This window comes from Excalfactoria chinensis, chromosome 18 (genome assembly GCF_039878825.1).
Source record: "Excalfactoria chinensis isolate bCotChi1 chromosome 18, bCotChi1.hap2, whole genome shotgun sequence".
In the NCBI taxonomy this organism is placed as follows: Eukaryota; Metazoa; Chordata; class Aves; order Galliformes; family Phasianidae; genus Excalfactoria; species Excalfactoria chinensis.
The window spans coordinates 2,089,420-2,112,716 of NC_092842.1; the positions used below are offsets into that span (position 1 = coordinate 2,089,420).

The following is a 23,297-nucleotide window of genomic DNA, read 5'->3' on the forward strand; positions in this document are numbered from 1 at the left end:
CTCGGGCAGGCAGATGCTCATGCATATTTTCTGGGAATTATTGGCATGGTTCTGTTTAATATCTATCCTAGTGGTGCACAAACAAGCAGCGAGCAGTTGTCCTCACAAAGAGGGAGTGAGGGTGAGGTGAAACTGAGACGCATCTGGAACTGGCCTGGCAAGGCAGCATCCGAGAGATATGACACCAGCTCAAGAAAACGAAAGAATTGCAGCATTGGAGAAGAAAAGCAGGCTGTTCTTTGCTGATTAGCTCCCAGGGTCTGTTAGGCTTTCCTTGAGTCTTCTTTCTGAGTGATACTTAAGGCTCTCTGCTGTGATTTTCCTCTTTTTCCTTATTGGGTTTATTGTTTATTTGCTTTAAATCACTTTCCCATATGGATTTCTCTCCTCTGACTGATCTTCTTCTCCTTCTTCTGATTCCTCAGAGCCTTCTCTTGTCATGGAGCTGGGAGAAGAGCAGGTCTGCTCCCAACACGGAGCATCATCTGCAGGCTTCTTCCTTCTCTTGTCTATTCTCTGCTGTTAGTGTTGGAAGCGTATTCACAAAGATCATCCATTGGATTGAGGAAAGAGATCCTATCACCATTGTTTTGTTTGTTTTATTTAAGACAGTGAGGGGAAGAAGTAGAAAAGATGGGCCTTTGTTGTTACCAGTGTTACTTCATTTTGAATGTAGGTTCTTTGTCGTGTCTGGCTCCTGTAGCTGTTGATGCTTCTTTGCTGGGGGACTGCTGTGCTGTGCTGACTATGGTTATGAAGCCCTTCACATACCAGCAACTGACATGCCTTCTTTGGACGTGGTAGAAAATGAGATGATCTTGAGTTTATCTCTGTTCCAGATGTGCTGGCAAGGTTGGAATGAGCAGAAGTTACTGTATTTCTCAATTGAAGCAGTGTATGCAGCCCAAAATGGGAGAGAAGAGCAAATATCACAGAAGCCCCTCGGTTCAGGGTACTTCTTGAGCTTGAGTGCTTTCCTAATGTTGATGCATTGGTCAGTATGTTGACTCAAGAATACAAAAAGCCTGGCCCTGTGTAGCCAAGGGTATTAATTAAAGGCAAAACCAGCTAATTTACCCCACAGTTACATCAGGTGCAGACATGGTTGCAGACAGAGCATTGCACACAGTGTGTTAGTGCTCCAGTAACTGCAGCCTGGTTTTGGGAAGGGTCAGCAGCCAGTGCACACCCTCATGTCTTAACAGCCAGTGCTTCTGTTGGAAACGCCAGTAGGAAGGCTGTGCCTCGTGTGAACCACTCAAATTGTGTTTTGCTCTTAATTCAGCAGCGTCTGTGCTGATAAAGGCTGAGGTGCTAAGGTTGGAACCTGGAGCTTGCATTACTACTGTCTTCCTTTGCTTCTGCCTTGTGGATAAACGGAGCAGCCTCTCTGAGCTCAAAACAGCACCTTCCACCAGTGATAATTTAATAGGAATTATTTTCAGCACAAACTAGGCGAGAATTGGAAGCCTCCTGTGCTGTAGCTCATGAATGGAGATGTTCAGGGAGAAATGCAGTACCAGGAGAAAAAGCAAATGTTAACTAAATGCATTACGCACACGGTTTTGAAACATGTACTTGGCAGAGGGAAGGGTAAGTAGTACAAGCCAGATTCTGCTGTTGAACACACCAGTGCAAACCCAGAGTTACTCCTTTGGAGAGGAAATCAGGGGGCTGCTGCAGGCTGGCAATCATGCTGAGTGTGGGGCCGATACAGAGCGTGCAGTGGGGAAAACAAACAAGCTGAGAAGTGGATGTCATGGAGAACAGCCTCCAAGCACCGCTGCTTTGTGTAATGGTTATGATGATGCAGTGGGAAATGTTTGTACAATGTGGGGTTGTTTTTACTTCTTGGAGCATTTTCTACATACACCTAACCTATTCCCTTTAGGCTGTAAAACTAGGCCATATACCGCTTTTACAGTGAGCCCTTTGTGCTTCCAGCAACAAACACTTCTCAGCTCTGCTGTCCAGTTTTGTGGCTCTAAGCTTCTTCACCCCTTCCCATACTGTTCCATCTCCAGCAATAATATCCCCTCCTCTGTTTATAAACAAACACCCTCGGAGGAAGTTCACAGGAAGACAAGTTAGTTAATGAAAATCAACCGTGCACTCAGGTCCAAGCGGTGGCCTGGAGCCAGCAGGGTTACTGGATGCTTCCTACTCTACATCTGCTTGGAGGAGTTTCATTGATGAGATGTCAGCCTCCCTATGTGCCCTTCTCTTCTTTTCCCACTGTCTTGGAGAACAGAAAAAAAAATGATGGAGGCAAATTACGGGGTCAGTTTGCTTTAAAGTAATGCCCGCACAGTAGCTGGGAACCCCAAGCAAGGAGACGAGCTTGGATGAACTTGCTTTCACATGCTCCAGAGACACCCCCAGCACAGGGGAAAGTCAAACAAAAGGTCACTGTCTCCATGCTCCTTCTGGCTTGTGCTTCTGTTGGTGCACCTTGGTGGTCTCGGATGAGAGATGAGGGAATTACCTGTTTGCTTCCATCCAGGAGACACTGGAATCCTCTGAAAAGCCTTTCCAGCTTCTCAGGATGCATGGGAAAATGATGGGATGAAGAAAGGCTCAGTGAGTGAGGAGGTTGCAGCGGTCGGGCTGTGGTTCCTCACTTGCACAGAGGTGTGGTAGCCATGCAGTGCTCCTGTCCCCAGAAGTGCATTTGGGAAGTGAGGATGAAGGAGCTTTCCCAACTGTTGTAGGTGTGAAAGTTGTGGTCTCACTTTTCATTCTAAGAACCTTGAAAGTTTAGATGTGTTACAAAAGGTCACCAGTGCTGGCAGAATCTCTGTACCTTAAATTGTGATGGTTTTCAACAGTCTTATCTGTTGCTTTTTGTTGAAAGAGCAGTTCTTCTTACTGCACAAATATTTTCTGGCATGTAATTAATAGCCTTATCTGTAAGACAGTTCCAGTGTGGCCTTTCCACCTCCCCTTCTCAATCAGAAATGGGGATTTTGCACTGCAACGTGGGCAAAGTTTATCAGACGTTGCACAACCTCTTTGTCTGTGAACAGATTAAGCAAAAAAAGAAGGGAGAAAATAGACCTGATTTACACTGGTGAGCTTCCTCCAGGAATTCCAGGGTAACCATCAGCAATTTGTCCCAGGAGGGAAGTTGAGTGCTTCATTTTTGCCTTTTGGAGAGCTCTGAGTTAATGAAGGACGGAGTACCAGCGTATCTTCTGCTCTTCTTTGAGCTGGGAAAGATTGGAATTCCCCTAAGTCCTCTTGTTAGGGATGCTTTAATCAAACAGACTGTTTACATTCTGCGTCTCAATGCTCAAACTGGGGTGGTCTTCAGCTATATGCCATAATACCAGGGGTTTATTTTATTTATTTTAAACATCAGCATGCCCCCAGTTTTACTGGGAAAAGGCCGTATTCAAACACCTGCGGGCTCCATGGAACAAGACAGAAAGAAGCAGCAGCTGCATCTCACTTAGGTGGAATGATCCTGCGAGGCGATCTGTGTTTCTTCTGCAGCTTGCTGTCTGCAGGGCTGGGGCTTCTCAGTGAAGGTGAGCCGGGATGAAGACACCTCCCAGCTGGAGAAGGTGAGCATTGAACTCTTCCCTTTGCCTCAAGCGCAGAGGGCAGAAAAGCAAGGGCATTTTTGCACCAACTGTGTGTTTTCAGTCCCACTTGTGATGGCCAGACAGTGAACATTCACTGATGGTTTCTGTGCTTTGGTACTTAAGTAAACACTAAATGAAATGGGAGCTATGTGTTTCTTGAGAGAGAAGAAGGAAGGGAATGAGGTGGGGATAGCTCTTCCTACTATCGCCTGTCTCCCATCACCTCTCCTTCAGGATGAACATCTCTATCAAGAAGTCAACACTTTATTGTACAACTGTACTACTGTAATGGGCCATAAACCTTGAAATGGGGTCTAAAAGTTCTGTTCAGATTCAGTTGGAAAAGGACAAGCCTGCGGTATCTTCTTGAAGTGATATATATCTGCTCCCATGCTCAGGATCTTCAGTGCATCACTGAGAAGATCCTGAGCACGTAAATGGGTAATGCGGACAACGTTCTTCTGAAGCCAAGTGCTCCAACCAGCTGTTCAGCAGCAGTGTTATTTATTGAGAGCTGTCAGTGTGTTCCACACATGGTGTCCTTTGCACTGACGAGCTTGCAGCCTGGCTTTTATGGGGTTTCTCTGACAGTTGTCAAACACTGGTGACAAGGCAAGCTTGACGAGGCGCACATTTTTATGGGGATGTTATGGGCATTGCAACAAGATGTTCTGGAAGGGAAGGACAGGCTGAGAGAAACTGGCAGAGAGGAAAACAAAGGCAGTTGCAAAAGGTTCCCTTTTTACTGGTGGTTTTGGGAGGAGAACAGCCATTTCCTCCAGCAGTAAATTAGATACTTTGGGAGAAAGTGTTTGGTTGGACAGCGGTGACACCGCTGAGAGATAAGTAGGCTCCCTCTCCTGCAAATTCAAGTATCTTGTTTTGTGGCTGAGTAGTTGGTGTTGCACAGGTTACTCTGGGGTTTTAGTTTCTCCTCTGCAGCTGCTCAGAGGTGTCCTCAGCTCAGACCTGGGTTCGATGAGGGTGGGAGAATGGCTCTCAGAAGCCTGCAGAGTGGAAATGGCCATTACACCAGCGTAGCTCTTTGGTTGGGTGTGATGCAGTTCATGGTGAACACCACCCCGTTGTACAAAGAGAAAGAAATGCTTGACCATGGATTCCCATTGGCCAGGGTCACATTAGGTCCCTGCAGTGTTGTGCAGCTCCAGAATGGGAAGTGGGGTTGTAGAATGCTGAAGAGACAAAAAGACAGATGCAGTTCTTGCCTACCTCAGCTTGTCAATTTGTCTTGACTTGTGTAAGCTTGTATTCATGAACATCACAGGTATTTGTTTTCCCCCCACTGAAAAACAGAGCTGTTGCCTGAACAGTGACTCTGGCCACATTCCCTCCTATTCAGCACAATGCAATCTTGGCTCTTTACTAGTTAATATTTTCTGTCAACAACCTGCGAGAAAACATAAAATCAGTGCTGATAAAATTTGCAGATGTTGCAGAGTTCAGGGAGTGGTAAACAATGACCAAAACAGGGCTCTCATCTGGGTGTTTTCATAAACTGAGAACATGCAAACAGTATGCATCAGAATAAAGCCAAATGTGAAGTCATACATATAGAAAGACAGGAGGCAGGTCATGCATAAAGGATGGATGGTGGGGGAAAGATCTTTCACCTGGAAGCTGTGTTGGAGTGATTCTGTGTCGGAACAGATAAAGCGTTTGAATGTGAACTGCCAGTGTGATGCCGTGGCCAAAGGTTTCGAGTCATCATTAGCTGTGTAAACAAGGAAACAGTAGAACAGGATTGAGGAGGTTGTGTTATCCTTGTGTTGACAATGGAGAAGCTGCTGCTGAGGCACTTTGTACAGTTCTGGTGTCCATCCACAGCTTAAGAAGGATGTTGTGTGAGAGAGGATTTAGAGAGAAAAAAAACAATCATGAGAATGATTATAGGATTTGTAACAAGTCCTAAAGCATTTGACTCAAGAAGATTAAGAGGTGAGTTGGTCATCATGATCTTTAAGTATATGTTTAGGGAACATTAATCTGATAATTGGAGTTTGGAAATCTAATAATAAGAGGATATGAGTAAATCCAATGAATGCACATGGAAACCGAGCGACTTCAGAACTGAGAGAAAATGCACTGTTTTGGTGAAAGCACTCAGTCATTGAGAAGCCTTTCTGAGCCGAGTGGTGGAGTGTCTGTCACTCTGCCACCGGGTTCTTTTAAATGAGAGCTCAGTGTTTTTTCAGATCCTCTTTTAAAGAGGAGTTAATTCAGTCCTCACCTCCTGTTGTGTCTGAGTGCTTCTAATGTCGTATCACTGTGGGGTTTTCAGTTATTACAGCAAAAACAGGAATGGCATGAAACTGCCTCAGGAGAGGTTCAGACTGGATATTAGGAAAAGGTTCTTTACCAAGAGGGCGGAACAGGCTCCCCAGGGCAGTGATCATGGCACCATGCCTGCTGGAGTTCCAGAAGCGTTTGGACAACACTTTCAAACATATGGTTTGATTTTTAGGTAGTCCTGTGTGGAGCCAGGAGTTGATCCTTGTGGGTTCCTTCCAACTTGGGATACTACGTGGTTCAATGATTCTAACTGATTGGAGCGAACAGTAGGATGCTGACATCAAATCCTTTAACATTCCATTGTAACTATGGATTCCTGGGCATTGCTCTGGTTGAAATGTCAGGCTTAGTATAACATGATGTTCTTCATTTTAGTTAGGTTTTGTCACCTTTAACCAGGAGGGGTTGCCTCAAAGAATACCAGTCTGAAGACTGGCTCTTCTAAGACTAGAATCTTTTCTCATTGAAAGTATTAAAGGCTGGATGTGGCCCTGGGCAGCCTGGTCTAGTGGTTGGCAACCCTACCCACGGCAGGGGGGTTCAAACTAGATGATCTTCGAGATCCTTTTCAACTCAGGCCATTGTATTCAGAACCTTAACTGTTGTCTTCATTGAGACCAAGATCTAACTTCCAGAATGAGACCTTTGGGGAGCAAAATTGGGGTTCCCCATTGCAAACTGGAGCACTGACAACGTCAGGGCTGCAAAACTAACACAGCAGACATCACTGAAAACAAAGGAGTGAATGAGAAAGCAGAAAATAAGCTTGGGGTGACTTTTGTTTGTCATCTCCTTGCTGGGTGGTCTGTCTGTCAGTCTGAAGGCAGAACAGCACTCCAGAAGGACATGTAGGCTCTATGCTGAAATGACCTATTCCTGTGTCTTTGACCAAGTTGCAAACAGAAATACAGAACAAAGACCTAACCAAAGGAATGAAATTCTGTTTCAGAAGAATAATCTTGTGTGATCCAAACCCATCTGGAGATCTTCCCTTAAAATAAAGAACGAAGCCCAGTGCTCAAATAGCCCCAGCCTGCTCCCTCAGTCCTATGTGCATATGAATGTGATGCACAGAGAAGGTAGTACATGTACATGCTTTTTTGTTAGTCTTCATTTCTTTGGTTCCAGATCTAACCGAAAGTGGAAGGTCTGAAATAACATAAGAAGGGTTGAACATATGATATTTCCTGCTGCTCAGCTAAACATAAGAATTGCCAACAATCTTCCAAGGTAGCTTGTTTCTTTTACATTTTTTTTTTTTCCTTCCAGTTCTGCAGATTTGAGAAGGTCAATTACTTTTGAGAAGCATTTGACTTTGGCAACGCTCATGGAAAGTGAACTAGAATTATGACCTTTTGGAGGTTTGCCCATCGCTGTCCCATCTCGTCCTTTAAGAATTAAGGGCTGAATGTTAAGCTCCAGCCTTCAGTTTAATAGGTGTGAATTGGCATCCTTACACCTCTAAGACGCTGCTGGTATTTACGTGAGACTTTCCTATTAGATGTCCATTTAGTTGTGCTCACAGATCAAGGGATCACCGCTATTTGTATCACAGAAATACACACTCAGGTATTTCCAAGAGGAAAATGATGCCCAAACAAGTAAACCCAGATTCAAACTGAGCAGAGAAAACAGAGCTCTAAGATCATGTACTAAAGTTAGTGTGTGGTGACTACAGCCTATCTGGAATGCATACTATAGTAGTTATATCATGGTAGAGCAGCAGATTTTTTTGTTTCTTTTTTTTTCTTCTTTTTTTCCCTTTTTTTTTTTTTTTTTTTTTTTTCAGCAGGATGTTTCCTAGAAAGCAAAAATATCTCTGTGGTTTGTGTATGGGTTTGGAGCTTATATGCAAGTATGGAGTGAGGCCTGAAATAGTCATGATTAGAGACAACCTGGATCCCTTTTAAAAGGGGCAGCAGAACAGAGGCACAGTGAGCTCTGCTCTGCCTGCTGCTACCACGCTCTGTTCTATGTATTGTATCTGCAGCGTTTCTGGTAAGGGTGGTAGATCCCTCAGTTGCTTCTATGAGTATAGAATGCAGTCATATGGGAAAGCCAGATGCGGTAAGATATTTGAGTCTGGATTAGATCTAAGATACTTTTGCAATAAGAGATTTAATTCTCACAGAGGCCAAGATCTCGCATGGTATAAATCAGTGCAAATGCGCTGGAACCACTCAGTTCTGTGCTCACGAAGTGTCTGCCCAAGAATGTTCTCAAAATCCAATTAAATAACTAGAACTGTTTCATGTGGAAATGCCCCTCAATTACAAAGACAAGTCTAAGCTATCATGATGTGATTTTTACAGTCTCCTTGCAGGGTGCCCTAGTTTGCATTCATGGAATTTTTTGTTTTCGTTTTGTTTTTGCAATAATGTGGATATTGGCCATCTGTCTGATCCCAGAAAGGTTGTAAGGTTGTTCCCGCTCCCCAGGTTCTCTTCCCTCTCCCTCATTGATCATAATGTTTGATTTAGGTGCCACTAGATTTCCTTCTTTGTTCTCCAGCCCTAACCTGCCCCCTACAAACACACACGCATTGTGCAATGGTGTAAAAGCTCTTCTCTCTGCAGCTGGGAGTAGTAACAGCTCAGCTGGTTCCAGAACTGCCCTAAAGCTGCTGTAAAGGTCAGTGACTAGGGAATTCTAAAAAGCAAAACAAGCTGTGTTGTTGACCCCCTTTCGTTTCTTGCTATGTATTTTGATCAGCACCACAAGCAGTCTCATGCGCAGACCTCCCCTGCTTGCTGCTGCGCTTTGCTGGCTGTGGTGAGGGCTCTGCAGGGCAGCACATCGGGAGGCTTTCCAGCACAGCTCCGGGCTCGACCACTGCTGCAGCTGATTGACTTGCAGTGCTTGTCAGGCACAAAGCACATTTTGAAAGGAAATGCCATATTGAACTCCCAGTGAGCTGATGGGTATTGTGCGCGGTCATCTGATGGCACAGATGTGCCCCTAATAATCCTTCCAGGAGAGCGTTTCCTCCTGGGAAGCTCTGGCCATCTGATCTACTCTGAGGTATGCTGACCTATCTTGACCCAGTTTATGATCAATTCTCTCTGCTGTTTTCTGAAAGGAGACCAGAAATACCACTTTATCATTTAGATTGCCTGGAAGTTGTGGTACTTACCTATCTGTCCCTTCCATAGGAGATACTCTCTGTTTGCTCTCAGGCATTAACTCTTACAAAAGGGAGGAAAGTCGCTCCGTGTTAGCATGCTCAGAAGTAAATCTGTCAATAGAACTTGATAGCTAATCAGTGTTTGGCTAATAGCACAGAGAGGAGGAGGAGACCTGGAAGCAGAGGTAGCGGATGTGCCACCAAGCACGTTGCTGGGGACAGTTCCCTGGCATGCCATTGCATTTATGTCCTTTATAGGTTTTATGTGATTCTAGTTCCTTTGTATGTGCACCTGTGAAAGGTAGATAATGTTCACGTGTGTCTCTATATAAGCAATATGCACTTACAAGGTGGGAAAAAAACAGCTGAGTTTCTCTAAAGGTGAACCCACTGCCTGAGCTACAATGGGACGGTTAATTTGTAACCCAGTTCTGCTGATGACTGAGTGCAGGTAAGCTTTGAAGCCCAGAAGTTTTCAGGTTGCTTTGAGTTAAGCCGATAAACTGTTGCGGGTTCTCCGTTCCCTGTCTCTGCTTGAAGTTGGGTTTTCATCAGCGCCAAACTGCTTTATTATCAGTGGGCCACAGTAGTGTGTCTAAAGCCTAATTCTAGTCTGGATCAATCCTGGTGAATAGTCTTCCACGTTGATGGCATAGACCAGTGGTTCTCTGAAGGAACATGCTAATGGCAGCACCTACAGGGGTGACCCATCAGAGACTGCCTGTGCCATCTTAATTACTGTTCCCATGCGTGCTCTCATTGTGATCATCTCTAATAACATGGACACATGCTGGTTTTCCAAGATTCAGCCCAAAATATTTGGTTGCTTCTGAGAATGAAGTGGAAGAAACAAATTGTTCTGCAGGTATTAGAAGGTTCTTACTCTCATATATGGAATGCTCCTATGCTCCTGGGCTTTATAGAAGAGCCTAAAGTTTGACCCTTGTGAAGGATGTGCTTTTTCCATCCATCTCAAAGCCTGCCCAAATGTAGTTATTGAATTATAAACAGCCACAGTTTGTTAACCAAGTACCAGTCTCCACTGGTTCTGCAGCTTTATTGTGAAATGCTTAGGAAGATCTAGATAAGAAGGCACCCTTCCCGCTCATACTTGTTTACGCTGATCCTATATACAGAGAAGCCCTTGCAAAAGCAGTGCGTGGTCCAAGGATGACCCTGTTACAGTGCTGCCAGGCCTGGAGCCCACTCCTCTGTGCCACATGGTTATGCAGCGTTGTGTGTTTGCTTACACCTCAAAATCCCCCACAATCTAATAATTTCTCACTCACCCCAGCCTACCAGATCTGTTTGCAGTAAGCTCTTATATACTGTTAGCGAGTATATTCTCACAATGGGCTCAGCCAAGTGTCACTAACATGATTGTCCATGCCAGTGGCTGCTCAGCTGCAGCCTACATGATTTTCTGATCAGAAGAGTAGGATTTATGTATTGTTCATAGCTAACCAGCAACTGCAAATTCATGTGTTGCTGTTGTAGCCTTTCTCACCTCCTTGTTTTTAGGCTTCAAGCTATCTTGTTGAGCATACGAGTGTCTGGGAACTTGAAAAATGGTATAGAAGATGTGTGTAGTGCGCTGCTAAATGGCAACGATATCAAGATTTTGATACTGCAAAGAGCCTTGTGCCAAATTCTCAGCGTTAGACAGGCTTGGCTGTGTTAGGCTCTTTATTTCTAGAGAATGAAGATCTTGCCTTTCATGTCAAAATGAAGGAATTCCATCCTTCTGTCTTGGATCTGAATCCTGTTGCATAGCTTGGAGATGTTAATATCTTGTCTGAAATTAGCTGGGTTGATAGCAGCAGCAAACATCCCCCTTTTCCTCACTTAGTACATTGCCACCTGAGCAGGTCCCAGGTGGTTTGCTTGAGACACTCCTGGGCTCAGGGGCTGACCTCAAGAGGCCTCTTAACTGCATTGGAAATGGTATAGATAGAGATGTTGCCTTAAGTACTCCAGACTTTGAATTATTAAACTATCGTGGAAGGAAGCTTGGGGGCTGGGAGAAGCACGGCAAAGGAAAGGAGAGATTATTTCTCCCCTTTGTAAAACTATATTGGGTTCAACATCATACCATGAAATATCCAGTGCAGAACTCAAGAACTGCTCCAGTGGATCTTCGCTGACTTATCCAATTGCATGGAACATGGGGATACTTAACCCAAATCTGTCGGTTTTAATTATTTTCCTCTGGACAGATAAAAGCTTTCTATAGGTTCCTGTAGAATATTTGCTCTTTCAAGCGTTCCTCTGTGCTTTGATACTAAACGATTAAAGCATGCTAAAGAAAAAAACAGCCCCAACCTTTAGCTCCCTGTTCTTGGGCCCCCTGACTGCGGCTTTGATTGTTGACCTAAATTCCCCTTTCATAACTGAGTCCTGTCACCTCTGGTTGTAGTCTCCCAGCAAAACAGGCACAGCCAACTTCCAGAAGTGCAGAGCACCGCTTTCCGCTCCGCGCCGCATGGCTGGGACGGCTCTGCAACGCGCCCGAGGTGGTCAGCATCACAGCAACCTCCTCCTTCCCCTTCCCCCAGCCTCAGCTCCTGGAAAGTAAAGCAAAACAAAGTCTCGACTTTATTCCTTCCCATTGCTCAGCAAAGGGGGGGAAACTTTTTCTGCGTAGAGAAATAAATTCTTAGGTAATTCTATGGCTGGGCTGATTACCGGGAAGCATGCTGTTAGCGAGATGCAAGAGCTGGCACTGAAGGGGCCGAGGGAGGCCTGGAGTCTGTTATTGATAATGTTAAAACGAATTACAGCAGCTTGCACGGGCTGCTCTGGCCTCTTCTTTCAAACTCTGCCCACAGAGAGCTGCTTATGACTCTCAGCCTCAGCCTCTAGCTGCGAGTTCCCGACTCTGCGGCGGCTCCTGACAGCTCCTGGGAGCCGTGTGCTCCTCTTGGCACCGTGAGGATGCAGTGCCCTGTGCCCAAAGCCAGGACATCCCTCAGAACTCAGCAGATGATGTTGCCCATTGACCTCATGCCGCCCCATCCCATCTAGCACACGGAGCTCAACAGCGTGGCTGTAAGTTTCTAGTGGGGTCCTAAGAACAAACAGAGGTAGACATCGTCGTAGAATCATAGAATGGCTTGGCCTGGACCTTAAACCCATCCAGTCTCAACCTCTGCCATGGGCTGGGATGACCCCAACTCAAGCTGCCCAGGGCCCATCCATGGCCTTGGGCACATCCAGGGATGGGCACCCGCAGCTCTATGCAGCAGTGCATGGGCCTCATTGCCCTCTGAGGAAAGAAATCATACACTGGCCTTGTTTCATGCTTCCTGGATGCGATCAAGTGTGATGAGCTGTTGTATTTGGGAGCAGCTGTGGCTTGGAAGCCGAAGAAGTGACGTTTCACTTGAAAAATAAAGGGAGAAACTGTACTACTGGTTTTCCATGTTTGACTGTTGGCATTGGGCGTTCAGGGTCCAATTTTCCAGCAGTACCCGCTATCTCAGTGCCTAGGAAGTCACTTTCCCACAAGGGACAGGAATCAAAGGGCTGGAAGGAGCCTGATGGACCTTCCCTCCCCTGGCTGAGCCCGGTAGCATCGTGGTGTGTTCTTGCTGTCCTCCAGAGCTGCCTGACTCACTGCTTGTGGGGAGGGAAGGTTACTGATGACTCTTAGTGGAAAGCTGAACTTGTGCCTCTTCTGTTCTTTAATGAAGGATAAATTTGATTTTAATCCCTTGGGCTTCAGGAACAGGAGCTTTGCAGGGAAAGAAGTCACTCAGATGAGGGGGTAGTAGGGCTGTCTCTGTTCTCTCAGCTGCAGCTCCATCCCTTTCGGAGAGCAGAAGTGAGGAAAACTGTTTGCTGCTGTATGAAACTTGTACATATTTTTTTGATCTAATTGCTGTGGGGAAAACAAACATCAGTTTTATTTCGCACCATTTCTTGGCTCGGGAAGTTGAGGCCTATTCGCCAAATTGTGGTTTTGCAGTCATTGGATCGAGTCTCATTTACCATGAGGCCTCTTTACACCGCTCTTGGTTTCTTGAGGGACGGCAGAGTAGCTAAAAATGTCCTCTGCGACGTTATTGTAAAGAATTCTCTGTGTAAATGAGCATCCACGCTCTGTATGTTTTTCATGTAAACGTCGGTTGCGGTCACAGCTGAATTTTGAAATTCAGTGTGAACCATGGTGAGGGGGGGTGATTTTGCTCAAAAACAGCCTTGTTTGGGGTAAACGAGGCCTCTTCGTGTTTAAAGTGTTCTTAATTATGTCTAAGAAATAACTCATGGCTATGGAACCTTTTACTGAATTGAAATAAATTGTGAAAACATCAAATTATTCAGTTTTCAGAAGTTCTGGCAATTATCTGACACGGTCCCTCTTCCAATGGTTTTGCCCTTATTAGTTGTCATAGAAGAAGTAATAAATTCTTTTATTATGACATCCCAAGTCCCAGCTGAGATGAGTTTCATTGTGCTGGGGACAGAACGGAAAAGTGACACTCCCTTAGCCGGGGGAACCGGAGTCTGAAGCCAAAAGTAAGTGAAGGAGTGGGAAAGTAGGTACGGCATCCAGGCGAAAGAAGGTCACATAGAAATGGTACAGCTCTGCGAGTTACAGGGAGTGTGTGTTTCTAATCCCCGTTCTTATTCTTTCTCCTTGCTTTTAAGGATAAAACAAGTCTTTCTGCTGAAGGCGTTGGGATCAATCCATCTTTTCATCAAGAGTTGGATGTCTGTAATAGTAAAAGTTTAAGAAAAGAATACTGGATTTGGCATATGGATTCAGTAATGACCTTCGCCCTAAACTAGAAAATGTAAGGAACTGGAATAGTAGACTGTTTCAGTTCAGCAGCTTTCATACTGCCTTGTTCAGTGGTGTCCCTATTGTCACTGTTTTTTTTCTTTCTCTGCCCTCCTTTGGCTCCCTGTAAATCTCGAATTGATGGCAGCTGTTTGAGCCAAACTCAAGACACGTTGCATCACATCAGGGTTTAAGTGCTCAAAGGCAAGGGAGGATTGCTACTATTCTGTAGTATTCCTCCAGCAGCTCCATCTGTTCAGCTGAGGTCAATCACTAGCATCATGCAGCACTTCAGAGAGAGGGGAAGATGTTCTTTAATCCTGGCCAGGAAACTGAATTTCCATTCCATGATAATTTATTCATTCTTTGGGGGAATATTTCCAGCCAGTCAGTACAGAAAGCCCCAAAAACTCAACCCTGGCAGTCTGTGTGGTGGACTTCAGCCCTCCTCCTGACAGTGGGGACGTGGGGCACCTTGAGAACGAGGCACTGGGCTGAAGAGATGGTGAGGATGGCACCGAGCACAGTGCAGCGGTCTGACTTCTGTGCTTGCATCAGAACCCAGCAGGGCCTTGGGCCAGGCTGCAGACCCACAGCTTCTCTGGGGTGTTTGTTAGGACCAGCCCATGTCTGCATCACTTCTGCTTTCACCGGGTTGGCATTTGGTGGCAGGCAAAATCTCCATTACAAAATGTCTGATGGGTTCAAATGGCCTTATTATAATTAAGTGAGACCGTGGTGTACCTAGAAAAAGGTCTCCTTGTTAAGGGAGGAGGCTGTCTTTCATGCTGGGCTCCTTTTATATGATATGCCTTTACTCTTTTTCTTCATAATTCCCACGCTGGCAACGAAGATATTCAATAACAAAAAGTTATTGAAACAGAATAGACTCCCCTGGGAGTTTAATTTTCCAGAAGTGGGTATATTTTGGAACATCCCATCTCTTCACCTTTGAGTCCTGGTTTACGTGGATGCCATCCCTCTATACAGATTGTGTTCAGATGTTTCTTTGGGGCAGAGGGGAGAATCAATAGAAGTCAGTGCCAGAAGCAGAGAGTTCGTGTCTCTCCTGTAATGCCCCTCACACCCAAGGATAACTGTTTCCATAATGCCCAGCTCTCAGGGACCTCTGCCTGCTGTACTGGCAGGGCAACTTTTTTAATAAAACATCATTTTTTGACCTTTTTTAAATGACTTATTCAGGAGAGGGACTTGACTTGCCAACCGTCTTCTCATTCATTGCAACGTTATCCACCCACTGCTGTTGGACAATACCTTCATTTGAGTTTCATAAAAATGCAGACCTTTATGGGCTGTCATACATCTCAATAAACGAGTGCCTTCTGAAAGTATTTATTCCATAAAGAAAACTAGAGAAACCCTCAAAAAACAGCAGATCCCTGATTCCAGAAGGTCACCGGTTGCTTTGGTTTTTCTATCACGAGTTTCTCAGGTAAACATCCATCCCAGCAAATGTCGGGGGGTTTTTTTTGTGGCATATTTGTTTTTTCCTTTGCTGTTCCTCCTCCTCTCCTTTCCCGTGATCAGAAGTAGCAATATAAACTAGAAGCTGGTCACAGAAAAGTTCTGAACCGAGTGCGCCCTACAGATGAATAAACACATTACCTTCCGAACCCTGGGATCTCCCTTCCAAGGGAAACAGGAAAAGGGGGAGCTCAGAGTCCCTAACAAAATACCAGCGTGCAGAAAAAAAGCCCTGTTTAATTTTTTTTTTACTTTCCCATCAGAAGCCTTTTTTTTGGGGGGGGGTTGGGGGGGTAGGGTGTGAGGAGAGGGAGAAGGTGGGTGCTGGAAGAGGGGAGGAAAAATACAGTGAATGCTCCTGTAACCTTTGCTCTGTTGATACTAGACAAGACTGCGCTGTTAATGAGTGATTGTTAACAGATGGCTGTTGAGCAACTTTGTCAGAAGCAGAAGATGTTATTTGGTTGTAGTGCTGGGAGGGTTAGGGTGCAGAGGTGAGGTAAGGGGATATTTAGTCTTTTCATGAGGACTGAACTGTCAGAGATTTATGATTTTTGGTTAGGATTTTGGAAGCGAAGGCTTGGGGGAAGGAGTTTCTGCGTGTTGGTAGTAGGAAGGCCATTGGTGCTGAAGGCTCTAATGATTATTTTTGCAGTCAAAGGGTCTCACCGCAGCCCGTGGCCTTTGAGAACTGAGCGTTGGAAATGTACATCTTTAACTCGCCAGCCCTCGTGTCCCAGGCTGGGAGGAACGGGGCTATTTCCGTCTCTTGTTGGTGAGGGTGTATGGAGAGAACTGTAGGTGTGGAACTGCACTTTGTGTGTGAGATAAATTATTCATGGACACCAATGTATACCGTTTCCATGCTGGATTTTTTTATCCTGGATATGTGCTTGAAGGCAGCCTGAAAGTGTTACATGTGCTCTCAGCAAAGTTGGGGTCTTTGATCATACCAAGAGAATTCCAAACTGTGCAGTGGTTGGATTTCGTACCTACCTGTCTCTGGCCCTTGCTAGATAAAGGGTTCAGGGGTGTGAGATATGAGTGAGCTCGACAAATTGCTTCTCAGGAGCATTCTTGTTTTCAGCCAGTGATGTATGGCTTGAATGAAGGAAAGACCAAATGCACAGTACAACTTCCGACTGATAGGAATTTGTAAACAACATTTGTCTTTGGTCAGAAAAGGGGAATCCCACTCATACGTGCCACTGGCAAATCTTTAATAGCGAATCTTAACATGACCTCCCACAGCTGTGTGCTGGATGATTTAATGTCTTTCTTGTACACTAACTTTCTAACGTATATAGATGAGCGTGTGTTTATACGAATCTAGGGAGAGATTTATACGGTATAAAGACTAATTGCTTTATTTGCTCTGTCATCCTTATTTATCCGTATTTCTCTTTTGGGGGCACATAGGACTGTATGACAAATGTTCTTACACCTCCCGTGACCGAGGATGGGTCCTGGGGATTAACACCGTCAGTGACCAGGGGAATAGAGACCCCCGCTATTTCTTCTCTCTGAAGACAGACCGTGCTCGCAAAGTGACCACCATTGCAGCACATCGCAGCTACCTCCCCAACCAGTGGGTGCACCTGGCTGCCACGTATGATGGGCACCTGATGAAACTCTATGTCAATGGTGCCCAGGTAGCCACGAGCGGAGAACAGGTGGGCAGCATCTTCAGTCTTCTGACGTTGAAGTGCAAGGTGCTCATGGTTGGAGGAAATGCCCTGAACCAGAACTATCGGGGTTATGTGGAGCACTTGAGCCTCTGGTGGACAGCCAGGACTCAGAAGGAGATCTTGTTGGACATGGGCCAGGCTATTCACAGACAAGACATGCCTCTACCTCAGCTAGTTCTTCAAGACAGTTTACTGAATGTGAAAAACACCTGGTCTCCCATGAAGGATGGCAGCAGTCCTCAGAGCAAGTACAGCTACCATCACGGCTATTTGCTGGATACCAGCCTAGAGCCTCCTCTCTGTGGACAGACAGTCTGTGACAACACGGACGTCATTGCCAGCTACAACAAACTCCCCAGCTTCCGCCGTAACAAGATCGTGCGCTACCGCGTGGTAAACCTCTACGACGACAAACATCAGAACCCCACCGTCAGCCAGCAGCAGATCGAGTTCCAGCACCAGCATTTAAACGAGGCTTTCAGCCGCTACAACATCACCTGGGAGCTGGAGGTGCTGGAGGTGAAGAACTCGTCCCTTCGTCACCGACTCATCCTGGCCAACTGTGATATCAGCAAGATAGGGGATGAGAACTGCGACCCCGAGTGCAACCACACCTTGACCGGGTACGACGGAGGAGACTGCCGGCATGTACGGCACACACTCTTCAATAAGAAGAAGCAGAATGGAGTGTGTGACATGGATTGCAATTACGAGAGGTACAACTTCGATGGTGGGGAGTGCTGCAACCCAGAGATAACAGAAGTCACCAAGACGTGCTTTGATCCGTATTCTCCATACAGGTAGGCAATTTCTGAAGCGAGCTTTTTACATTCATATTAATGAGTATCTGTCTAGGTATTGATCAGCCTGCTGGCTGCTGAACTGTTGTGTTATTGACATTATGAGCTTTGGTGTTTTTAATGCATTTAGTTTTTTTCTTGGTATTTGGCTGACACTGCAATTACCTGAGTGCAATCTCAGTAATGGTTTCAACTGTGTCTTACCATTGAAATCTTAACTATATTGGAAGACCTGTTTGTTGTTGGTTCTGAGCAGTGCATCATAGCATTGCTCAGCTTATTCTAACCACAAACTAGATTAGATGCCATAGGAAGCTCACATGGTTTCAGTCACTGTCCCTGGGGATGTTCAAGAAATGTTTAGGTATTGTATTAAGGGACATGGCTTAGTGAGGAAACATTGGTGGTAGGTGGATGGTTGGACTGGATGATCTCGGAGGTCTTTTCCAACCTCAGTGATTCTATAATTGTATGATTCATGTGTATTTACAGAGTGAAGAGCCCTACAAGGCATGTAACATAAATACTCCGAAGTAGTCTTAAATTTTGTAGGATGCCTTTGAAGATGGGCAGGTTATTCTATGTTCTTAATGCTGTATGAGTGCAGATTACTGTAAGAACTGCTGTAAGGGGCTGCTGAGTGTGTGAGTTATGAGGAGGAAAGTAGGTACTCGGTTCTTGGGAGCGCTATTGCACGTGGTGGGTGGGTAACTCACCTCTACTGAGTCTCTCTATAAACATGAAATTGGGAATAATTCCCCCTTACCACAGATGGGTGAGCAGCTTTCTGTAATTGGACGGCAGGTTATAAAATCCTGCATGTTGTAGTTTGAAGAGGGGGGTTCATGGGGGCTCCTGAGTTACTTGCATCAGTCGAGCACTGAGTAGAGAGGATTACTCCAACTTCTTTGTCACTTTCGGACAAGAATTAGTATGTTTGGGTAGAAAAAAATAGTTGCTTGTTGCTGAGTTGGTGATGTAAACACACGGGAGATGGAGGTGAGGGATAAGCTTCTGTTGTATGTATTCCACGTTACTGTTTTTAAGGGCAATTCATGGAGTCACAGTGAAAAGCCTTGAGACAGAACACCGTGTGTTGTCAGTACTGAAGTTCAGGTTAAGGAGGAAAGTATGAGCTGTTCTGGAGTTCTTCTAATTATATCAATTCAGACTATATTTGTAATTTCCTCAGCAGAGGGAAGTTTTTAAACAACATTATCATCTCAATTGGAGCTTAAAATACACATAATTAAGCTGCGAAGAAATGCTTCCATTCCCTTTTCTTTTCCCACTCCAGTGAGGTATTCTTTAAAAAAACATCTGTATAGCTCAGCTTGACTTCATGCAGTTATCAGTGCACAAGGCTCAAATGGGAAGCACTAATTATTGAAAAGAGAGAAAGGAAAAATACCAGTCTTTTAATGCTGTTCGACTGGAGAGGAACACAACTGAGCAAATAGCATCAAAGGCATAATGCAAGTGTGGTTGTTTTAACACTGTAGTTCTGGGAGCTTGAGGTGTTAGTTATAACAGCTATGACAATTTTTAGAAAAATGCATTATTTTTAATCTGATAGTACCCTTTTAGCACTTGTTCTGTGACCAGCGTAATACCCATGCAAAATGAAACAAGAGATGCCTTTTAAATGGTAGTTTTCAGATTCAAGGCTGTGCCTTAATATTACTCTGAGGTTTCTATTGTTTCTGTTGCACATGAAGTTTCTTTGCTGCACTTGCACAAGCCCAGACTAGGAATTCAATTCCAAGATGTTCATGTACCTTAAGACAGAATACTTGCTTCTCATATGCATTTGTATCTTCTCTTTGGAGACAACCACCTTGCTTGGCTTGTCTGGAGGATCTGTATGCAGCACCTGCTCTCAAGTGACACACATCAGTCATTGCTGGAGGCCTTGAAGTTCCTCTTCCACACCACAGAGCCCGAGTAAATCTTCAGTCCATCCACAGATTTTTTTTTGCAATGTTTAGATTTCATTTATTTGGATTTGCCTACAAGTTGTAATGCAGCACTCACCATTGGCAGTCAAACCAAGGGCAGCAGAAGGCAGCCCTCTCTCTGCAGCCTTTTCCTGCTGGCTGAGCTCCTGCCCACACAGTGCTGGGTGCTCACAGTCGGTGTTCCAGAACACAGCACTTAGGACTGTAGATTTGATCAATGAGCTTTGTTAAGATTGAACTCTGCTTGGAGTATTTGAGCTAATGGATACAGTTCTAGGGTAGTGGCTTTGTTAGCTAAGACTTCATTGACTAAAAGGGTGAAGATTCAAATCCTGTGTTTGGCTGAGGGCAATCAGCACCATCCCCTGAGAGAGATTTCGGTGCCAATTACTGACTCAGTTAAAATGTGTGACTCAGTTGGCACCATCTGGGCCCATTTTGCATCACCAGCCCCTCTTGTCAGCACTTTCATTGGCAGCCCTCAGTCCCCTCTAGTGCAGGCCTTGCACCGCATCAGTGAGGGCATCTCCGCAGTGCTGAGAGCTCTCATCAAACTCCAGGTATCTCCTGTGCCAGAGTTCTGTTTAACAACAGCAGAAGAAAGAGAAACGAGCCCTTGGTTTGGTAAAGCTTCAAATAAAGTAGGATGGAACGGGTGAAATGTGACCAATACGGAGTTCCCTGAGCTTTATGCTGTAGAGGCTCTTCAGCCTTCCATGGTACTGGGGAGTCTTCAGATGCTACTGGGTTTTGTTCTTCCTACGTGCTCAGCATCAGCAGTTGTAGCCAGCTGTTCACCATGTGGAGTTTATTCCTGAAATAATTCTGCTCGTTGGAACCAACCAGAAAGTGCTAATGTTTGATTAATGCTGTTATAAACAGAAACCCTCTTCAGTGCCTCTTCGTCCCCAAAAGGAGGTGGATTCATTTCCTGTCTCTTTCCTTCTTGTGTCAGTCTCGGTGTGACTGTCTCAGCCCCAGCCCTTCCAGCCTCCATCCCATCCTGGGATCTCCTAATGTTGTTATATCAATACAAGAAACTCAGTTAGTGGGGATGCTGGTGCATAGAAATCTAATCTGCAAAAAAGTTTGTCAGAGGGACAGTTCGGAGGGACAGCACTGATGGATGGGGCCTCTGCTCTGGGAGCTGCAGTGGAGAAAAGCTGTAACCACTGTGGTACCAACTAGATCATCTCTCTATTAGCCTGCAGGGAAAGAAAGCCAACATGACTGGTTATCATTATTCACACAACAGGCTCTACCCGAGACATCTGCCCAACTTCTTTTTGCTAATTTCATGAGAGTTGGGACTGAATGTGTTTAGTCCCAGCACAAGGTTTGCAAATACTCTTCAGCTTTTCTTTTATTTCTGCAGTTCTGGGAAGATGAGAACATGCTAAGATCATGCAGTCTGTCCCGGTACCAAAAGGAAGGAGCAAGGATAGACGTAGTTGCCAGAGAGACACATTCCTTGTGTTGTTTGGGATACTGCTGGTTACAAAACAGGGAAGACTGGGCTCATGACACCTACCATGGCTCCTATTCAAAAAACTTGAAACAAACAGCAAGGGATCATAGGAAATTATCCTCTGTGAGTGCCATTTGATGTGGCGAATTCTTGCACCATACCATGGCTAACTGAACCATTCCTTTTATGTAATATTGGGTTTTCACATCAGGCTTCACCACAGGATTGCATATACAGATAAGGAAGCCTTCCTCTGATGGCTTCTTAGGAAAGTTCTGATGAAATTCCTGAAACAGTGCAGGCTACTCCCTCGATTCAGACAATGCAGAATAACTGACCAAGGGGAAAACTTTTTTCAGTGTCCACATATGTGGCCTGAAGGCTCCTATAGACTTTCTGTTCACCTCAAGGAGGGCAGAGCACCTGTCTGCAAGCTTAGAATGTCATGGAGCCAAAGAACTGGAGCCCAGTGCCCTGCTGGTCCCAACCCTTTCTGTGCCCCCTCCAACTCTTGGACTGCACAGCTTGGGCAAGCCCAGCATTGCATCACAGCAGCTCAACTCAGAATTGAGGACATTTCCAGTCATACATGAAACAGACTTTTAAATACACATTTGAACCATGTGTAGAAACAACTTCTGTGGTAGTTTTGAACTTCAGTAGCTATGGCAGAGCCTTGTACAAAAGGCACAACCTGCTGTGCCATGTGGGACGCATGAGAAGCAGGAGGGGGTGGCTCATCCTCAGGCTAGCTCAGCCTCATACAGGTAGTGAAGTGGCTGCAGGTCAGGGCTCTTCCATGGAGTTTCTGAATAAGTCAGCCTCTTAACTGCCTTTCTTTTCCACCGAAAATCCTTTCATGAGGCTTCTTTGCAAAATGCAATCAATTTACTTTGGGGGAAGGAGGCACACGCAGTGCCCTCTTCGAGGAGCTGGGAGAGTTGTAAGAAATACTCCTTGATTCCCAAGAATAAATTACTTTCCACCTAATCTGAAACACTGAAAAGAACAGAAGAAATTCATCAAAGCTGTTCAATTCAAGAAGCTTGAGGACTTAATCCCCTGCCTTGAAGAGGCCATTGTACAGCTCTTGACATCAAGGATTCCTGCATTCACACAGGTATCAGGCAGAACTGTAGCAAATATCTGAGTTCTTGCCTAGGGATTCGGTGCTGAATGTCCAGGTCATTCCCCAGGGCTGTTTGGAAGGTGGTGAGATAATGCTTTCAAGGACAAAGTTGCTGTATGTTGGTAGTTTGCACCCAACAGCCAAGTCCCAACAGGAAATCCTCTTCTCTCTCTGTTTATTCTGTCCTCTATTCCAGATGTCAGGGATGTTAATCAGCTGGGAGGGATTGCATCTGTTCCCATGCTAGCAACTGACATTTATAAGTCTACTATTGAATTCTGATACAGTCAGGATTTCATTGCTAAAGAAACTATCCCTATGTATGCAATTGCACACCCTCAAATTGCTAGGAGTTTTCTCTATTTAGATTGTCAAAGTCATCTTTTCCAACAGTTTATTTTACTCCAGAAGCATTTTTTCCTCAAGACTCATAGGACTCACAGTTTCTTTCATGGACATTATCCATTCTGTAAAAAGATCACTGTCTGGTCAAACTGCAGGATGCTTGGAATAGAGACAGCCTATAAAATCTATGGAGTAAACTATCAGAGATGATGATGAATCCTTGTGGGAGGCAAGAGATGAAAGTCCTGTCATACTCTCCAGTGCCATTTGGCTCTGGAACCCTGCATGGAAGATTGGTAGAGACCCTGCAACACTGGCACCAGTGTTCTCCATAACCCCTTTACCAGCTGGGGTTCATCCCCCACACGTTCTGGAATGCAGCAGACTGGGTAAGGCTGGTTTGTTCCCTTTGCTGGTCAGTGCAGGTGATACTGTCCGACCCATCCCATTTGGTCATGGCCAAAATGCCTCTTGGAATGTGTAGAGCTCTGCATTTAATACCATTTTCTCCCGTACCCAAGCAGGTACAGCCTCTCTTCAGCAGGGTGCAAGGTGCTCCTTGTGTTTTTAATTATCAGCAACCCAAGCCTTCTATAAATACAGGAGGTTGCACCTTTCAC

At 45.2% G+C, this 23,297-nt stretch overlaps 1 protein-coding gene across 1 annotated transcript in view; it reads left to right on the plus strand.

Annotated features, from left to right (window-relative positions):
- The window catches only part of PAPPA (pappalysin 1), a 157,669-nt gene that overhangs the window by 7,090 nt on the left and 127,282 nt on the right, over positions 1-23,297 (plus strand). The window contains exon 2 of the mRNA XM_072352928.1: positions 16,709-17,777. Coding sequence (XP_072209029.1) covers positions 16,709-17,777 — 1,069 coding nt within the window. The remainder of the gene's footprint in view (positions 1-16,708; positions 17,778-23,297) is intronic.